Source organism: Odocoileus virginianus, chromosome 9, assembly GCF_023699985.2.
Source record: "Odocoileus virginianus isolate 20LAN1187 ecotype Illinois chromosome 9, Ovbor_1.2, whole genome shotgun sequence".
Lineage (NCBI taxonomy): Eukaryota > Metazoa > Chordata > Mammalia > Artiodactyla > Cervidae > Odocoileus > Odocoileus virginianus.
This window is the reverse complement of record NC_069682.1, coordinates 25,295,542-25,314,823: the sequence shown is the minus strand read 5'-3', so window position 1 is coordinate 25,314,823 and position 19,282 is coordinate 25,295,542. Positions and strand designations below refer to the sequence as shown.

Here is a 19,282-nt window from a genome sequence, read left to right as displayed (position 1 = left end):
CGTCAGACGCACGCCTTCTCGTGTCTGTACTGATTGGCTACTTCAGAGCTCCGGGCGGAAACGACCTCAAGGGGGCGGGGAGAAGGGGACCCTGGCGTTTAGCAATCAGATCGGCTCACGTGACCGGCGCCGTCTTTGTTGGGGGCAGGGGAACTTCCGGTCGGTGAAGTCCTAGGCTCCTCCGGTTAAGTGTTCCAGCGTAAGGAGGTAGATGTGTCTTTTTGTGGTCAGTTCCTGACACTTTCCGGGACTGACTGTCATCCGATTCTGAGCCTCGTTTTCTCTTCCTGTGAGGTGGAGGGTAACTCTTGATGCCGACAAGCCTACACATTGAGGCTCAGACCGCGGAACTCATTGTAAACTTTCCCCCTACCCTCACAGATTGCCGGTGGCTGCGTTGCCTGTATACAGATGTGGTTGATTATTTCATTTAGTTGATTATTTACAATCTTGTGTTCAGTTGAGATAATTGGACTAAAAGAAAATTCTGGTCCACTTTTACCTCTATCTTATCTTGGGGAAGTAATATCATCATCATCTGTAAAATGAGAAGGAAATACTAGGTGATATTCTTTAACATAGTAGAAACCACTGTTTCTAGAGGAGTCCGTGGTCCTTAGACTGGGAATTGCGTCAGAGTTGGGAGTAACTGTTTTCTGCTTCTTCCCATCAAAATGTCAGCATCTGAAGACAAGGGACTGTTCTTCTTCGTGGGCCTATCTCTCCCTCTCTCTCCTCTTGCTTGTACCTGGCACACAGGAAATATTTACAGAGAGAAGATGTCGAGAGCATTGCCTCCTTAGCGAATCACTTAGCTTTGGAGGGCTCATTCCCCCCCCCCCCCCACCCCGTCTCTAGAGTGCTGATGAAAGCAATACCTGGGTTAGAGGGTTTCAGGAAGGATCAAATGAGAATTTCCAGTACATTTTTACACTCTGGTTATCAGTCATAGTCACTTAGTGCCTTTGATGTGCATGGGCGGGCAAAGACGTCTAATTTGGGAGATGTGATGTATGCATAAAAGACAAATTACATAACGTGACTAGGGGGCACCAATTTTGCTGAAGAGGCGGTGAAAGAGGTGAGGTGAAAACATTTTTTTTTAAGTTGATAAATCAAACTGTGTGGCAGATGATGAATACCAAGTCAAGAACTTTATTCTGTAAGTGTTAAAAAGACCATGTTTGAGCAGGTGGGGGAGGAAGGTACAAGAGCTAGATAGGGGAAGGTGTGGCTAAGTGCTTAGGCTCTGGAGTTAAGAGGGTGTGATTTTTAACTGCCACATACTAACTATGCAACCTTGGCTAAATTAGTTAACCTCTCTGAGCCCTAACTTACCCACCTGCAAAACAGGGACAGTCATAATTGTTTCACAGGGAATTCATGAGAAAAACTTAAAAATATGCAGTGTGTGCCCAGCACATGTAAGTAAACATTAAATGTGTATTTTTTATTCTTACTACTTTATCAGGCAATGCTTAGGATGATTAAGCTAACAAAGATAGGTGCTCAGGAATTGGATATACCAGAAACTGGAGGCAAAGAAGGTCCATAGGAGATTGTGAGAGTCTCAGACTGTGAGAGCTGAAGGGAAGAGAAGAATGGGAAACATGTTTGAAGGAAGAGAAGAATGGGAAACATGTTATGAAGGAAACTTAACCTGCTTTGATAACTGACCAAAGGAAAGTTGTCTTTGGCAGGAAGAAGAGGATGATTGCTACATTGGCAATAGCTGGGAGACCAGCAGAATTATAGAGGCAGAACTTGCTTTGCACAGCGTAGACATGGTGAGTTCAGCCTGAGGTGATGGCGTGGAGATTTCAGCACTACCTTTAGGTTTGTGACCCAAGCCAAGAGGACATATCAGGGCTTCAAGTGTAGGTTTAGTGAGTGCAGTTGAATTCTCTAAGGTAGAGATTTTAGAAACAGAGTATCTTAGAGTATGTTTCTGGGGGTTAACACGCCAGACGACAGGCCCAGTAGAAAGCAATGCTATTCAAAATCAGATCTTCTAGGAATAATGGCCAGTTTCCATAGCATCTCTATCACCTGCCTGTAGGCGTCCGCCTTCATGTCTTATGCTTAATGGTACAGAATTCTCTAGAGTCTTATCCCAAACTTGAATTTGTCCAGCTATCTGGACAAAACTCTTTACTGAAAAAAATATCCTTCCTCAGAGGCAACACTCTACTGAGAGATGAACGACCCCTCTGAGAAAGCGGAAAACCCAACCTCTAGTTTTCCTAATAGAATATTCTATCTGTTGCCCAAATAAATGTCTGTTACTTTTCAAACAATCTAGAGGTTACTTTAAGCAACAGGGTATGTTCTCCATCTCTACTGATGTTTTACAAGAGAGGCTAATAAACTCCAGCCTTGCTGGTTTTAATTAATTCATAAGAACATTCAACACATTTCTTCCTTGGTTTTTGCTGAGTTAAATACAATATATACTTTATGTATGTGGAATAAATGTTACCCATGATTATGGATCCATAGATTTAAAGGACAAAATTGCTACATAAACAGTGAGAGTTCCTGGGCAAGTATTTTTTTTTTTGTACTACATATTTTTGAATTACTTAGCTAGAAAAAAAGAACACCTACGGTATTCAGTGATGACTAGTATCTTCACAATGAGAACATAATGTTCCTTCAATAATTTTTAAAATGACAAACTCTGGAAGTCAAAAGATACCAAAGAGGATATAACATTATTTCTACTTTTTGCCTTTCATAGCAAAGCAGCTTTGGTACCTTTCCTTCTTTCATGGAAACATTTGAATACTGGTTCATATACTTGATTCCTGTTACATTTAAACGCTGCAACTGGCTGTTATGTCAGCTTTCTTCCATTGAATTAATGATAGCATAATGAATCTGATATCTCATTAAAACCAATTCCAACTGAGTCCTTTCATTATGGGTCAGATGAAATTGTTAGCCAGTTTTTACCAGAATCTTGAGTGTATGATGTACACAATGTATTTTATGTGTATTCATATTAAATAATCATATATAGTTCAAAGGGTTTTTCATTTTTAAGAAAATAATATACTTATTTTTTTAGAGATACTTTAGGATTACAGAAAAATTGAGTGGAGAGAATAGAGTTCCCACATAGCCCCTTCCACAAACAATTTTATTATTAACATACTACCTTAGTATCAGACTTTTTGTTACAAGTGATGAGCCAATAGACACATTATTATTACTAAAGTCTATAGTTACCCTGAATATTCATTGGAAGGACTGATGCTGAAGCTCCAATACTTTGGCCACCTGATGTGAAGAGCTGACTCACTGGAAAGGACCCTCATGCTGGGCAAGATTGAAGGCAGGAAGAGGAGGGGGCGGCAGAGGATGAGATGGTTAGATAGTATCACCAACTTGATGGACATGAATTTGAGCAAATTCTGGGAGATAATGGAGGACAGAGAAGCCTGGTGTGCTACAGTCCACGGGGTTGCAAAGAGCCGGACATGACTTAGCAAATGAACAATGACGACATATTTTACATTAAGATTCCCTCTTTATGTTACACATTTGATAGGTTTTGACAGAGGTATCCACCATCAGTATTATCCAGAATAGTTTTATTGCCCTAAACATCATCTGGGCTCTTACTATTCATTCCTCCTTCCACCTAACCCCTGGTAACCACTGATTTTGTTTGTTTGTTTGTTTGTTTACTATCCTTACAGTTTTGCTTTTTCCAGAGTGTTACACAGCTCAAAGCATACAGTATGTAGTCTTTTTCAGATTAGTTTCTTTCACTTGACAATATGCATTTAAGGTTCCTCCATGTGCTTTCTGTGATTAGATACTAGCTTATTTCTTTTTATTAATACCACTGAATAATTCTATCATATGGATATACTCCACAGTTTGACTACCCATTTACCTTTTGAAGGACATCTTGGTTGCTTCCAAGTTTTGGCAGTTATGAGTAAAACTATTATGAACATTCAGGTGCAAGTTTTGTGTGGATGTAAGTTTTCAGTTCATCTGGGTAAATAGCAAGGATTGCGTGCTTAGTTTTGCAACAATTGCTGAACTGTCTTCCAAAGTACCATTCAGCAGTTCCACTAGCAATGAATTCCTGTTGTTCCACACACTCCCCAGGTGAATTTGGTGGTATTGTTTTGAATTTGCAGCCATTCTAATAAGTATGTGATGCTATCTTGCTCGAATTTCCAATCCCCTAATGACATATGGGCTTCCCTGATGTCTCAGTGGTAAAGAATCTGCTTGCAATGCATGAGACCCGGGTTCAACCCCTGGGTCCGGAAGATCCCCTGGAGAAGGGCACAGCAACCCACTCCAGTATTCGTGCCTGGGAAATCCCATGGACAGAGATGCCTGCGGGGCTACAATCCATGGGGTCGCAGAGTCGGACACAACTGAGCTACTAACACTCACTTTCAATGACATAAGATGTTTGGCATCCTTTCAGTATTTGCCAACTGTACATCTTTGGTGAGGTATGCATTATCTTTCTGCCCTTTAAAAAATTGGGCTGTTTCCTTAATGTTGCATTTTAAGAGTCCTTTGGATATTTTCATACCAGTCTTTTTTCAGATATATGTTTTGTAAAGATTTATTCCTGGTCTGTGGCTTGAGTTAGTTTTTGTGAAAGGTGTAAGGTCTGGGTCTAGAATCTTTTTCTTGCATTTGGATACTGTGTCAGCATTTCAGCGTTTGTTGAAAATACTATCTTTTCTCCATGGAATTGCTTTTGCTTCTTTATCAAAGACTAGTGGACTCTCTGGGTCTATTTCTGGGCTCTCTACTCTGTTCCATTCATGTATTTATCTGCTCTTTCACCAGTACCACACTGGTTTTTACTGTAGTTTTACAGTAAGTCTTGAAGTTACTGTCGTCCTCCAACTGTTCTCACTCAGTGCTGTGTTGGCTATTCTGCATCTTTTTAATGTGTATGTGTCTTTATATTCAAAGTGGGTTTCTTGTATACACCATATAGGTGAGTCTTGTTTTTTTATTCACTCTTAAAGCTTCTTTTTTAATTGGTGTATTTAGACCAATGATGTTTAAATTGATTCTTGGTAATTGGATTAATATCTATCTCATTTTTACTGTTTTCTATTCATTGCCCTTGTTCTTGGTTTCTTCAGTCTATTTCTGACTTTTCTGGTTTTAATGCAGCATTTAAGTTACTCCATTTTCTCTCTTCTCTTCAGTTCAGGTCAGTCGCTCAGTTGCGTCTGACTCTTTGCGACCCCATGGACTGCAGCACACCAGGCTTCCCTGTCCTTCACCAACTCCCGGAGCTCACTCAAACTCATGTCCATAGAGTCAGTGATGCCATCCAACCATCTCATCCTCTGTCATCCCCTTCTCCTCCTGCCCTCAATCTTTCCCAGCATCAGGGTCTTTTCCAATGAGTCAGCTCCTCACATCAGGTGGCCAAAGTATTAGAACCTCAGCTTCAGCATCAGTCCTTCCAATGAATGTTCAGGACTGATCTCCTTTAGGATGGATTGGGTGCATCTCCTTGCAGTCCGAGGGACTCTCAAGAGTCTTCTCCAACACCACAGTTCAAAAGCATCAGTTCTTCGGTGCTCAGCTTTCTTTATATTCCAACTCTCACATCCATACATGACTACTAGAAAAACCATAGCCTTGACTAGATGGACCTTTGTTGAAAAAGTAATGTCTCTGCTTTTTAATATGCTGTCTAGGTTGGCCATAACTTTTCTTCCAAGGAGCAAGCATCTTTTAATTTCATGGCTGCAGTCACCATCTGCAGTGATTTTAGAGCCCCCCAAATAAAGTCTGCCAGTTTCCATTGTTTCCCCATCTATTTACCATTAAGTGATAGGACCAGATGCCATGATCTTAGTTTTCTGAATGTTGAGTTTTAAGCCAACTTTTTCACTCTTGTTTTTCACTTCCTTCAAGAGGCTCTTTAGTTCCTCTTCACTTTCTGCCATAAGGGTGGTGTCATCTGCATATCTGAGGTTATTGATATTTCTCCTGGCAATCTTGATTCCAGCTTGGGCTTCATCCAGTCCAGCATTTCATGTGATGTACTCTGCATATAAATTAAATAAGCAGGATGACAATATACAGCCTTGATGTACTCCTTTTCCTATTTGGAAACAGTCTGTTGTTCCATGTCCAGTTCTAACTGTTGCTTCCTGACCTCCATATAGGCTTCTCAAAAGGCGGGTCAGGTGGTCTGGTATTCCCATCTCTTTCAGAATTTTCCACAGTTTGTTGTGATCCACACAGTCAAAGGCTTTGGTGTACTCAATAAAGCAGAAGTCGATGTGTTTCTAGAACTCTCTTGCTTTTTCAATGATCCAATGAATGTTGGCAATTTGGTCTCTGGTGCCTTTTCTGAATCCAGCTTGAACATCTGGAAGTTCATGGTTCATGTACTGTTGAAGCATGGCTTCAGAATTTTAAGCATTACTCTGCTAGCGTGTGAGATGAGTGAACTGTGTAGCGGTTTGAACATTCTTTGGCATTGCCTTTCTTTGGGATTGGAATGAAAACTGACCTCTTCTAATCCTGTGGCCACTGCTGAGTTTTCCAAATTTGCTGGCAGATTGAGTGCAGCACTTTCACAGCATCATCTTTTAGGATTTGAAATAGCTCAACTGGAATTCCATCACCTCCACTAGCTTTGTTGGTAGTGATGCTTCCTAAGGCCCACTTGACTTCACTATTTGGACTTTATACAACCCCATGGACAGTTCATGGTATTCTTCAGGCCAAAATACTGGAGTGGGTAGCCTTTCCCTTCTCCAGGGGATCTTCCCAACCCAGGGATTGAACCTAGGTGCCCTGCATTGCAGGCGAATTCTTTACCAGCTGAGCCACAACGGAAGCCCTCTCTTCTCTTAGCATATCGATTATACTTCTTTTTTAAAACTTTTTTTTTTTTGCAAGGGGGAGGGTGCCCTAAAGTTTGCAATATACATTGACTACTAATCCAAGTTCACTTTCAAAGAATACTATACCATGTCATGGGTAGGGAAAATACCTTGTAACAGAGTATCCCCAATTCTTCATTCCCTCCCTTAAAATATTGTCATTTATTTCATTTATCCATTAAATAATCACCAAATACATGTAGCTGTTGTTACTCTGAAGAAACCATTGTCTGTTAATTAAGAATAAGAAAAATAAATGACTTTATCTTCATGCATTCTTTCTCTTGGGGCTTCCCAGGTGGTCAGTGGTAAAGAATCAGCCTGCCAATGCAGGAGACATGGGTTCAATCTCTGGGTTGGGAAGATCCCTTGGATAAGGGAAGGGCAATCCACTCCAGTATTCTTGCCTGGGGAATGCCATGGACAGAGGAGCCTGGTGGGCTACAGTCCATAGGGTCACAAAGAGACGCAACTTAGCAACTAAAACAACATTGTCTAATGCTCTTTTTTTCTTTATGCAGATCTGAGTTTCTGATCTATATAATTTTCCTTTTCTTTGACGAACTTAACATTTCTTCCAAAGCTGGTCTACTGGCAACAGATGCCATCTGCCTACTTCTCTTTCACTTTTGAAAGATGATTTCAATACACACAGAATTCTAGATTGGTGGTTTTTCACACTCTGCTTTCTTGTTGATTGTATGGTTGCTGAAGAGGTCTCACGTATCTCTTATCCTTGCTCCTCTACAGGTAAGATTTTTTCCCTTCTGGCTTCTTTCAAAAAAATTTTGTTTGCTTTTGAATTTCTGCCTTTTGCACATGATATACTTAGGTGAAGATTTCTGGGGCATTTATCTCAAGTCATGTTCTCCGAGTTTCTTATATCTGTGGTTTGTGCCTGTCATTAATTTTTGAAAATTCTCAGCCATTATTACTTCAGACATTCCTCTGTCCCCTTCTCTCCTACCTGGTATTTTCATTGTACATTTGTTATGCTTTTTATAACTATCTCACAGTTCTTGGATATTGTTTTTTTAAAATTTTTTTTTCTATTTGCTTTTCAGTTTTGGAAGTTTCTCATGACATTTCTTCAAGCTCACTGAGTCTTTCCTCAGCCACGGTCAGTTTTCTGATAAGCCCATCGTAGGCATTCTTCATTTCTGTTACAGGATTTTTCATTTCTAGTATTTCCTTTTGACTTTTTCTTAAGCATTTCCATCTCTCTGCTTACATTACCCCTCTGTTCCTGCATATTGTAATTTTCTTCCATTAGAGCCTATAGGATATTAATTGCAGTTGCTTTAAATTCCCATGCTTGTATCATTATGTCTGAGTTTGGTTATGATGCCTTCTCTATCTTTACAAACTGTGTGGGTTTTTTTGTCTTTTACTATGCTTTGTAATTTTTTGTTGAACACTGAACATGATGTACTAGGTAAGAAAGAACTATGGTACACAGGCCTTTAGTTTGAGCTTGTTTGTTTATCTCGTGAGCAGTTGGGCCATGTTTATTGTTTGCTGCAGCTCTAAGTGGCATATGCTAAAATTTCCTCTGATGTCCTTGCTTTTGTCTCCATTGTTGTCTCTGGGTTTCCTTACAGACTTCTTAAGAGAAAGTTGAAGATTGTGCAGTTCTTTCCATTGTAACCCATTGTTGTTATACAGGAGCCCTGTTGATATGATGGTGAGGTGTTGTGGGGAGGGGACGCATTCTATAGGTCTATGATCACTCTTTTTGTGAGACTGTGCCTCTGGGCTGTGACCTTTACAAGTATTTTCCCTTCTCCTTCGGTGAGAAGAATAAGGCTAGAGGGGGCAGAAGTTGGGTATATCTGTTTCCCCAGGTTTCTTAGGCTCTGATAACTTCCCAGCAAGTTAGGCTCAGGTGAAAGAGTTTCCCTTGAGGGCAGGCCTTCTTAAGAAGAGCAGAATGTTCTGGTGTCTTTTTGAATGTCTACTTTTCCCCTCCCCCTGCTGCAATTATAGGGGAGTTTTTTTCTAATCTTTACTGTGAGAATCTGGTAGGGCTCGTGGAAGTAAAATTCACAAAACTTCAGGGGTCCCCCCCAAGACTCTGCTCCCTCTAGAATTTTTAACTTTTGAGTTCATCCATGTGAGACTAGCAATTCTTCAATAATAGCTTTAAGTTTGTCTGCTCAGGTACTTGCTCCTCCCGTGGTTTCTGCTTCTGAGACCTTGGTCCTGTAATCAGTGACACTCTATGCCTGTCTGTCTCTCCAATTTGGGAACAGAGGTTTGCCCTGTGACCTCGGATCTCTGAAGGATTTAAAAAGCACTGATGACTTTAAGTTCGTTCAGTTTTTTTTCTTATTATAAGGATAGGAGTGATGATGTCCAAACTCCTTACATACCAGACCAGATCAAAATTACTTTTATGTGTAATATCTGAAGGCTGAATTCTGTAAAATTATTACATGTGACATTTTCATTTGCTCATTTATATTTCTTCACAGTTCCCATCTTTCTGTTATTCCCATTAAGCCACACAAGGTAAAAGCATGGCCAAAATTCCAATGAAGTATAGTTAACTGGTAATCTAGAACAAGGCCTTTGAAGATGAAATTAATGGAACAAGACATGTGTAGATTTTACAAGTTGTTTACCAAACTGTTTGAGTCCACCCAAACAGTAGCCTTAATTTAACTTCACCATATGAACTTGCCTTCACTTGCAGTCCTAATTACTAAGGAAACAATTTGATCCCAGACTTAATAAGCACATTCACACTGTTACTTCACATCGGCATCAGATTAATATTTTTACTTGAACAAAGCAAAAGGGTATTGCAAATAACTTAAGGGTGAAACCATTTGGTTTGTTTTCTATTTAGGATACTATAGAAATTTATCTACTCCAATATAAAGTAATAAGGGAAAAAATGTTAAACTAGAAACTATAAATAAATTAAAATTTCAATATTATTTTAGAAATGTCTTAAACAAACATTCTCCGTGGGATGAGGTAGGGAAATCTAAATTACTATTGAGTTTGTGCAATGTGTTCTATTGTAATGAAGCTGTAATTACCTGTTTTAATTCCTGTTTAAAATATACACACACACACACACACACAAGTCAGGTTTGTCTAGGAGAGAGTCTTAGGAAAAGCTAAACAGAGGAGATTTTAAACTTTTCTCTTAAACGTTTTAGTATATAGATACACAAGGACATTAGTAACTTCTAAGGGTGGCCCAATATTAGCTCATCTTGGTAAACTAGATTTATAAAGTATGGCAAAGCCCTATCTTTTCATCTTCCTATAAAGAACAATTTCTAACTCAAACGACACTTACTGGTCTCTAATAAAGAGATTTCGCTTATATTCATGGAATTAACAAGACAGATCTGAATAAGTATTAAATTTATGTAGAGTTGAATACAGAAAACACATCCTGTGAAATTAGCTAACCATATATGAACAATGTGTAAGACTCATAAGGAAAATTTCATTTTGCAGTAACTATTTTTGTGATTATGAATATAGAGCCTGATCCAGGAAGAAAATTGATAGCCATTCTTTTTAGAAATTCATATACTATCTACTCTATAGTAGATAACATGTACCTGCATCACAAGGGAAGGAAAAGGGAACTTTACACTGTGGATGGTTACATGAAATCCAGTGAACCTGACGTATTTGCTTTGTGTAGGCCAGTAGTTTTTCACTTGTCCTGATGATCAAGTAAAAGCTCACAGGGCTCATCTGAAAAGAGCCACATCATAACTTTGGTGCTGTGCTTGAAATAAAACTGTAAGATATACACATATACACAACCCCAAATAGATCTGTCTTAAATGGATAAAGAAAGATAACAATATAATTTATTTAAAAATACTTCAAAGACACTCTTCTCAATTAAATCTGTGACCACTTCATTTTTCCTGCCTCCCTAGAAGGTTCTAATCAGTGAGGCGTCTTCCATCTTATTACCACCTTTACTCCATCCATGATGTCATATGCTCATTACCTGCATGAACAGTTCAGTGCTCACATCAATTAAATATTAAAAACAACAAGCCTGTTATCAGAAGAGTGGTACGCTAAAGATTCTATTTTGTGAGTTATGGAAATGTGCTCCAAAATGTCCTTTATAGAACACGGTTTTTCTTTCTCCTAAAATAAAAATAATGAGCCAAAATAGTTGCATGAAACAAATGACACAAAAGTACAACTCTTGGAGGAAAAAAAAAATGAGATTTACCAACAGCTTGGGGGAGGTGAAAGGTCAACACTTAAATGATACAGTCCGTAACATGAATCAGTAGTGTATCTATGTCGGGAAGAACTTCTCCACATTTGGGGCAAGAATGAATTGGAATATTCTGTTGCTGCTGCAGCCAGTTTCTATCCTCGGCTCCTGGGAAGAACCATTAAATGAAATGTTAATCCATTCCTTCCATAGTGCAAGCAGTTTTTAATAACAGATTGTTAATTTTAATGTTCAGGTAAACTTTGTAATCAATACCTCGTGGGAAATGAACACAGGTTTTTCAGTCTTTAACTGAAGAAGTCTATACACACAGAAAAAAAATGTCCAGAAGCAGTGCCTGCTTCCCTGTGATATTAGGATTTAGCCTCTATTCAAGGTTCTAGGTATATGAAAACATGGTTTCAGTTCCAGGTATAGGACAATACATGTTCTAGTAAAAACTAGGATATTTGAGAGAAGAAAAGAGACGAGGATGTAAGCGAAAGGGAAGGAGAGAATGTGGGAAGACAGCAAGCAGAACACTGAGAGGGATCCGGAACAGTAGGTAGCTTCTCAGAAGTGGAGACAGCAGTTAGGGTCATTCAGCAGTTGTGTCTGAGCACCTGGGGTGGGGGGAGAGGCATACAGACATCATGGGGACATCAGGCAAGAAGAGTGAGCGACAGGGGTGGGGCGTGCCAGAAGCGCCGCAGCTGGCAGAGAAGGGCTCAGACTGCTTGGTGCAGACAGGCTCCCCTGTTGAGATCAATTCCACATGTGAGAAGAGTTTTAAGAATGAAGAGTTATCCAGGCAAAGAAGTGTGAAGGGACTGAAGAAAGAGTCCTGTCATTTCCCTCAATGTTGGAGTTGGACTGAGGTTCAAGTCTAAATCAAAGAATGCTTGATGTATACCAGAAATCAACACAATACTATAAAACAAACATCAACAATTAAAAATAAATATATAAAAGAGAATGCTCAAAACAAGCCTTGACTATTGGCAGGTCCCACGTGTGCGAACCATACTCCGTGCAGGAAATGATTTCTGGCTCCCAGGACCGTTCTTTGATCTAACCTTGCTGCACTGATGCAAACCATTTTTAGCTTTTTAGCATCTCCGCCCAGGTCGCTAGACTTGTTCAGGTCCCCCCAAATGTTTGTTTTTGCAGATGACAGTGGAGGTAACGTTTAAAATTACTATCTACTTCTGAGCATATTATTTGAATTGAATAACACGGGAGACTATTATGGATAGTTTGTGTCCAGCAAACTATAGAAGCAACTTTGAATAGAAATACTGATCACAAGGCATGATTTCTGAAGCAGTGGGCTTGCTAATGGTCTCATTGTTTTAGATTAGGGGCAGTAAACTTTTCCTGTAAAGGGCCAGAGAATAAGTATTCCAGGCTTTACAGTCATAAATTTCTGGCATAACTACTTAACTCTGCCACTGTTGCAAGAAAGTAGCCAGACAGTATGTCAACAAGAGGGCATGACTAGGTTGCAATAAAACTTTACTTATTCAAACAGCTGACAGACCAGTTTTGGCCTGTAGGCTGCAGTTTGTCAAAATCTGCTCTAGATGACAAGCAGCCACTTATCAGGGACTGTTAATTCATCCCTTTAAACTTTATGGCATCCGTTGGCACCTTTCTTTTTGTCCTGAAACCTTGTTTAGGTTTCAAGATGCAGACTTAGGCTGTTGTATCACTCAGCTAATGGTTCCCTCCACCTCCTGGCTCTTCACTGTAAAATAAGCTTAGTCAGTTTTCCTTATTTACGCACCACACTCATTTCTGCCTTTGCCCTTTTATTCTTATACAGAAGTTATGGCTTCCAGGTGAAGCTTACAGTCACATCTTTCCAAGGCCTTTCTCAAGCCTCCTGGCCCTCTGGTGTCATCCTTTCCTCTTATCTCCAGCACTATTGTTTCTGTCCCTTGTTATATTATGAATTCATCTTGTTGCATGCATATCCTGTCCAACTAGATCACAGGCCTTCACGGATCTGACCGTGCTTTATGCTCGCCTGTTCCCTCATGCTCAGCTAAGTGCCCTAGGCCAGAGGACAACCACAATGAAATAACACTGAGAGGAGTTATACTGTTTAAGGCTGCTTTGTTAGGAAACAAACAAAGAATTTTAGGACAATCTCTGTTTGGAATATTGTTACTTATATGATCAAAAACTTATGAGGATAATTATGAATACATCTGTATTTTGTGGCGAGTTTTAGATTATAAATATAAGCCAAAGAGTGTTTGGTCAGTTTTCTTTTATTTTCCTAAGTGTAAATAGATATTTGCCTTATATAGTTATGAGAAAGAAAAAATTTCCTGAGAAATCTAGGTGTAAGAACTGTCCTTTTTTTTGAACCAAGACAATCTTGGAGGTACTTATAGATAGGAGATATATGGGTATTCCTAGGATATTTAAATTCAGCTTAGAGAAAAGGCCTGGCAGTGCACGAGTGGGTAGATGCCGCTTTCTCTTCTGATCCTAAAAAATGCCTAAGGCTAATGTTTAGACCAGTGCCTATGCTCCTGCTGGGTACCCCCCACCACCACCACCACCAGGGGGTGCTAGTGGTAAAGAACCTGCCTGCCAATGTTCAATCCCTGGGTTGGGAAGATCCCCTGGAGGAGGACATGGCAACCCACTCCAGTATTCTTGCCTGGAATATCCCATGGATTGAGGAGCCTGGCGGGCTACAGTTCTTAGGGTTGCAAAGAGTTGGACACAACTGAAGTGACTTAGCATGCACTGTGCTCCTGCATATGCCCCATGAATACTATATGTATCTTTTTGGAATTTTTTTAATGTGTATTTTTAACCTGAATCACTACCTCTAATATTTACTTTAATCTGTTTTTTCCTGTAGAAGGACTTTGGCAGGGGCATTGGCAGAGACAGGCGGTAGAAGGGATGCTCAGAAAACTTTTGCTACAATTTAACAGTGAACTATACATACTATATTGCTTCCTTGCTGTTGATAACCACACTGATAGTTCCATTTCAGTGGTCAGTTGGAATGTGGAAGGGATTCAGACTGATCTAGCAATAAAAAATTAAGAATCAGTTTTATGTAAAATTTAGATAACATCTTTTTTTTTATAACATCTAATCAAATCAGATAACATCTGATTCTTCTTAGTGGCATTGCTATTAACCTTTCATCTAGCTATGTCAGTCTTCGATCCTTTGACTATTATGTTTTTTCCTATCTAGACTCAAGGATAATACTTCCCTTTCAGTGACATAATTTACTGTAAATGACAGAACATTATTCCTGGAGTATTAAAACCATGTTAATAAACACAGCACTATATTTTGTATAAATATTATGATCAATTTCACTCAGGGAATTAAAATCTGGATATAGAACATAGTGACAGGCTTATTACATGTAGTACTGTGTAGTGGCGAAGAGTTAGATAACCTTGGGCTCCATGTTCAGTTCTGCCCCTTAGAAGCCTTGTGATCCTGGGTTATTGAACCTTGTCTTCTGGAAGATGGTGATACAATATACCTGATGGAATTTTGTCAGGATCAGATGAAGTAATTTGTATGAAGTGATCAGCATAGCACCAGCACATAGTAAACTCTCAATAAATGATAACCTTACTATATGCATAACACCAGGTATTGGGTGAGGATTCAGCTCTGCAGGGGCTTATTTAATAGAGTACTTAAATGCATATTTAGAACACATAAGTAACTATAAAATAGCAGATAAGTACTGGAACAGAAATAAAGTACTTTGGAAACTGAGGAGGGAAAGGTCACATTCTGTTGAATTCATGGGGATGGTATTTGAAATGGGTTTTAAAGATGGGGTAAGAGTTCACTGGAAAGAGACTGTAGGAATAAGGAAGGGCCTCTATATGAAGGATACCACATAAGCAAGTACACATAGGTGTATAAGTTTAGGACAAGTTCAAGGAACAGTGAGTGATTCTGTTGGCTAATATCCATAGGGGAACAGCGTGAGAGAAGGCTTAGAATTTTGGCTATATCAGCTGTTAACTGCCAGTGTGAAGAGTCTGGTCTGGATTCAGGAGGGAATGGATGGAGTTTGGGGTACTCTGGAAATAAGACTGATTTTTGCTGTATTTTTGGTAACTTCACCTAGAATATATAGAATGTAGTGAGATTTTAGTGTATATAGAATGTAGTGCAATTTTCCTTCAAGCATCTTCTTCACAGGATAGCAAACCCATGGAACCTCTACCACTTGGCATCACACGTGACTCACCTCTTTGAACGAGATAAGCCTGCTGGTCAGCGTCACTTGTTCTCGCCCCGTGACGGCTCTGCATTTCCATTAAGGTCTGCCTGCTGGGATAAAAAGCAATGCTATCTGCGAAACCTTGAAATATGACAACATTAAGCAGGCATTCAACACAGGTGTCAGAAAAAAGAGGTAAACTACAAAGCCAAGGTTCACAGAAACTAGAACTTAAGAGTAATTTGAGTTTTAAATATCACTGGCACTAGGACATAATGTAGTAAATATGATTTTTTAAAAATCAGGAAATAAACAGAATGTCAATCAATGGGGAATAGGTTGGAAAAAAGTGGCATATTTCTAAAGCAGGACACAACAAAGCAAATAATGAATTAAATCTGCATATACATACAGATTTATATATATATAGATAGAGAGTTCAAAATCAGTTATATATATAAAACAAGTTGCAGAATAATACCTTTAGTGACCATTCTGTAACCTATGCACCTTGCTCTAAGAAATTAATATTACCTTGTTTTAAGATATTATATAGGTGTGTATACATGCAAAAATACAAAACAGCTGGAGATGCTACACACGAGTTCCAGGCACTGTGGGAGAGGGACAGAGGATGATACTGAGGGATAGGGAGAAAGGAGACTGCAACTTCATCTACAGTTCTTTCTTCTTTTTATAAAAATATACTTGAAGCAAATAAAAGAAGTATTAGTAACTGTCAATCCTCGATGGGTACATATTGGCTTCCCTGGTGGCTCAAATGGTAAAGAATCCACCTGCAATGCAGGAGACCTGGGTTTGATCCCTGGGTCAGGAAGACCCCCTCAAGAAGGAAATGGCAAGCCACTCCAGTATTCCTGCCTGGAGAATTCCATGGACAGGGGAGCCTGGTGGGCTACAGTCCATGGGGTTGCAAAGGGTCACACATGACTGAGCAACTAACATACACACCCTGGTGTGTGTTATTTTATTCTCTGTATTTTTCTGTTTCTTACTCCTCTATATTTTGTTCTCAAAAGGAAATTTTTAAAGATAGAAGTAATTTTAGCAGTATTTTCTTGTAAAACATATTACAGAATTACTTAAAGTGTTAGGAATATTTCATCCATGACAATGGCAGGATATGACTGGAACCCATATTATCATGCTTTTACAATTTATCTAGAAGCAGAAACTCAATCAGGTTCCCACAAGATACTGCCAAGCCTTTTAAAGCAAACCAAGTATCAGGAACACTGTCAGGCCAGGAGTACTCAAAGTGAGTCTTGGAGCTCAAACAGCTAAAATACTGTGGGTCCCTCTCCCACAACCTGGGTGATCTGTGCTCCAAGTCTTCCCCTCACTTACCTGCCTCCATCTTCAAAATCATTGTTTTCTTTCAGCAGAACTGCCAGCTGCAATGCCAGCTGCTCCTTTTCTTCATGAATCTTCTCTCTTGCTGCTCTTTCAGCATGAAAATCAGAACAATAAACCTCCATCTGTTAGAGGGAAGAAAAAAGAGAAGTTACTACCCAGACAAATGTGGATTCTCTAACAGCCTATCTGCTGATAAGTGGAAGAGGCTGTGCTACATCCTGTGGCATGTCTTACAAATATTAATAACAGGTACATGCTCCTGCTAGAAACCAGCATGATGACCGTGACCATGTGAGTGAGCCATCCTGAAAACAGATCTTCAAGTTCATCCTTAGTGCAGCCTCATGAGAGACCCTGAGTCAGAATCACCCAGCTAAGCTGCTCCTGGATTCCAGATCCATAGCAACTGAGATAATAAATGCTTGTTGCTTTAGCAGCTTCATTAGGAGAATAATGTTACCTCTAAATAAATAAATATTATGCTATAATATGTAATTTCTTCACTGTTATAAAATTATAAAGTAAAAATGAATGCCTTAATAGTGAACTGAGCATTATTTTAATACCAGTTTTTAACTTTCTATATTTTCAACTAGGTTTTCCTTTTCAGATTTAGTGGTTCTAGGATATATTTTTTTAATCTATTATTTTAAAAAGTTAATAAACATTTGAATATTCTAATCACAATTTTAGTTGCCAAAAACAGTATGAAATAGATCATGTTAAGGGACTTCCTGCCATTTGTAAGTGCTCTAACATTTTATGGTTTTCATTGGTAGATCATGGCTTTTTTGAGTCAGACATAAATCTGAGTTAGGATCTCATTTCCATCACATCATTAGGTTTGAGCCAGTAAGACCTAGGCCTTTGTTTTGTCCATCTCTATATCCCCAACAATGAGAACTGTGTCTGACATTAATTGTAAGTGCTCAAAAAGAGTTGTTGAGTGAATGAACAAGAGTATCCATCAAAACAAAGCAAACATCTCCTTATAGACTGTGGCAAAAGTACATGGCTCCAGGGTCAGGCTCAATCAAAGGAAATGCCTGAAAAAGCTCAAGGTGAAATTTTATTCCTGTAGAAATAAAACCAAAGCCGTGAAAAGTGAAAGTTGCTAGTCATGTCCGACTCTTTGCAACCCTGTGAGATATACAGTCCATGGAGTTCTCCAGGCCAGAATACTGGAGTGGGTAGCCCTTCCCTTCTCCAGGGGATCATCCTAACCCAGGGATTGAACCCAGGTCTCCCACATCACAGGCACATTCTTTACCAGGTAGACACCAGGGAAACCCCAGAATACTGGAGTGGATAGCCTATCCCTTCTCCAGCGGATCTTCCTGACCCAGGAATTGAACCAGGTTCTCTTGCATTGCAGGTGGATTCTTTACCAGCTGCGCTATCAGGGAAGCCTATAACTACAGTATCAGGCCCAATCAAAGAAAATACCTAAAAGAGCTCAGGTTGAAATTCTATTCCTATAGAAATAAAACTAAAGCTGTAAGTCCATTCAACCACTCCTATATTTCACTAGGCCAGCCACTATGGGCAGCAGGTAATGAGTATGTATATAGGGAATAGTAAACTTCTGGTATTGTTACATTGAAAATAATGTTTATCAGTTTGGCAAACGTTTAAAAGAGTAATGCAAGGATGTAGGGAAATAGGGGCTTTCAGCTACTTTTGGTGAGTAAAAAATTTTGATTATGGACTTCCAGAAGACAACTTGGAAATAGTTATTTAACTTAAAAACAATCTAACCCAATGACCCAACCATTCCATTTCTGTATCTTACTAGAGATTCCACAAAAGCACAAAGATATACATACAAGAATATTCAGTTCAACATTGTTGATAAAAAGCAAAAATATTGGTACAACCTACATGTCCATTAATAGAGGGCTGGTTAAATATATCAGGGTAATGCACACTTTGGACACCATACAACTATTTTAAAAAGTACATATGGCTGTGAGTAATAACATGGAGAGATATCCAATATAGATCAGGAATGAAAAAGTAGTACAATATGTATGGCATGATCCTGGTTTTAATTACACAAGCAATGAGGTGGTAGGAAGACTAACTCTACCAGACATCAAAACATTTGATTATTTATAATGAGACAGTATGTACCAGACCAACAATGTACAAACAGACCAATGGAACAGTGTAGAATCCAGAAATATACCTGTGGGTACATTGACATAATATGTGACAAAGAGGGCAGCAGAGTCCTTAAGAAAAGACAACCTTTTAAATAAATGGTGCCAAATGAATAGGATATTCATGTAGAAAAAAAATATGAATCTTTACCCTTACTTCACTGCATATAGAAAAGCTAATTTCAAATATTTTTGTATCTTAATGTAAAAGACAAAACCATAAATCTTTTAGACGTCAACACAGGAGAATATATTCATAGCCTTGAGGTAATGAAAGCATTTAAAACAGGACACAGAAGTACTATCATCATAAATGAAGAGACTGATAAACTAGACTACATTAAAATTAAGAATTCTGTTCATCAAAAGACATGCTCATGAGAGTGGAAAGGCAAATCACAGA

The 19,282-nt window shown here is 39.0% G+C and overlaps 1 protein-coding gene across 5 annotated transcripts in view; it reads right to left on the bottom strand.

Annotated features, from left to right (window-relative positions):
- Positions 1-10,713: 10,713 nt before the first annotated feature.
- OPTN (optineurin) overlaps positions 10,714-19,282 on the bottom strand; it is a 38,743-nt gene continuing 30,174 nt past the window's right edge. For 3 of the 5 annotated variants that reach the window (XM_020881302.2, XM_020881306.2, XM_070472079.1), the window contains exons 12-14: positions 16,709-16,839; positions 15,368-15,450; positions 10,714-11,280 (exon numbers count right to left, since the gene is read on the bottom strand). In XM_020881302.2, the coding sequence (XP_020736961.2) occupies positions 11,156-11,280; positions 15,368-15,450; positions 16,709-16,839 (339 nt within the window). In that variant the 3' untranslated portion in view covers positions 10,714-11,155. Of the gene's footprint in view, positions 11,281-14,083; positions 14,167-15,367; positions 15,451-16,708; positions 16,840-19,282 lie in introns of all 5 variants that reach the window. The other 2 variants (XR_002311605.2, XM_020881310.2) reach the window with 2 other exon arrangements.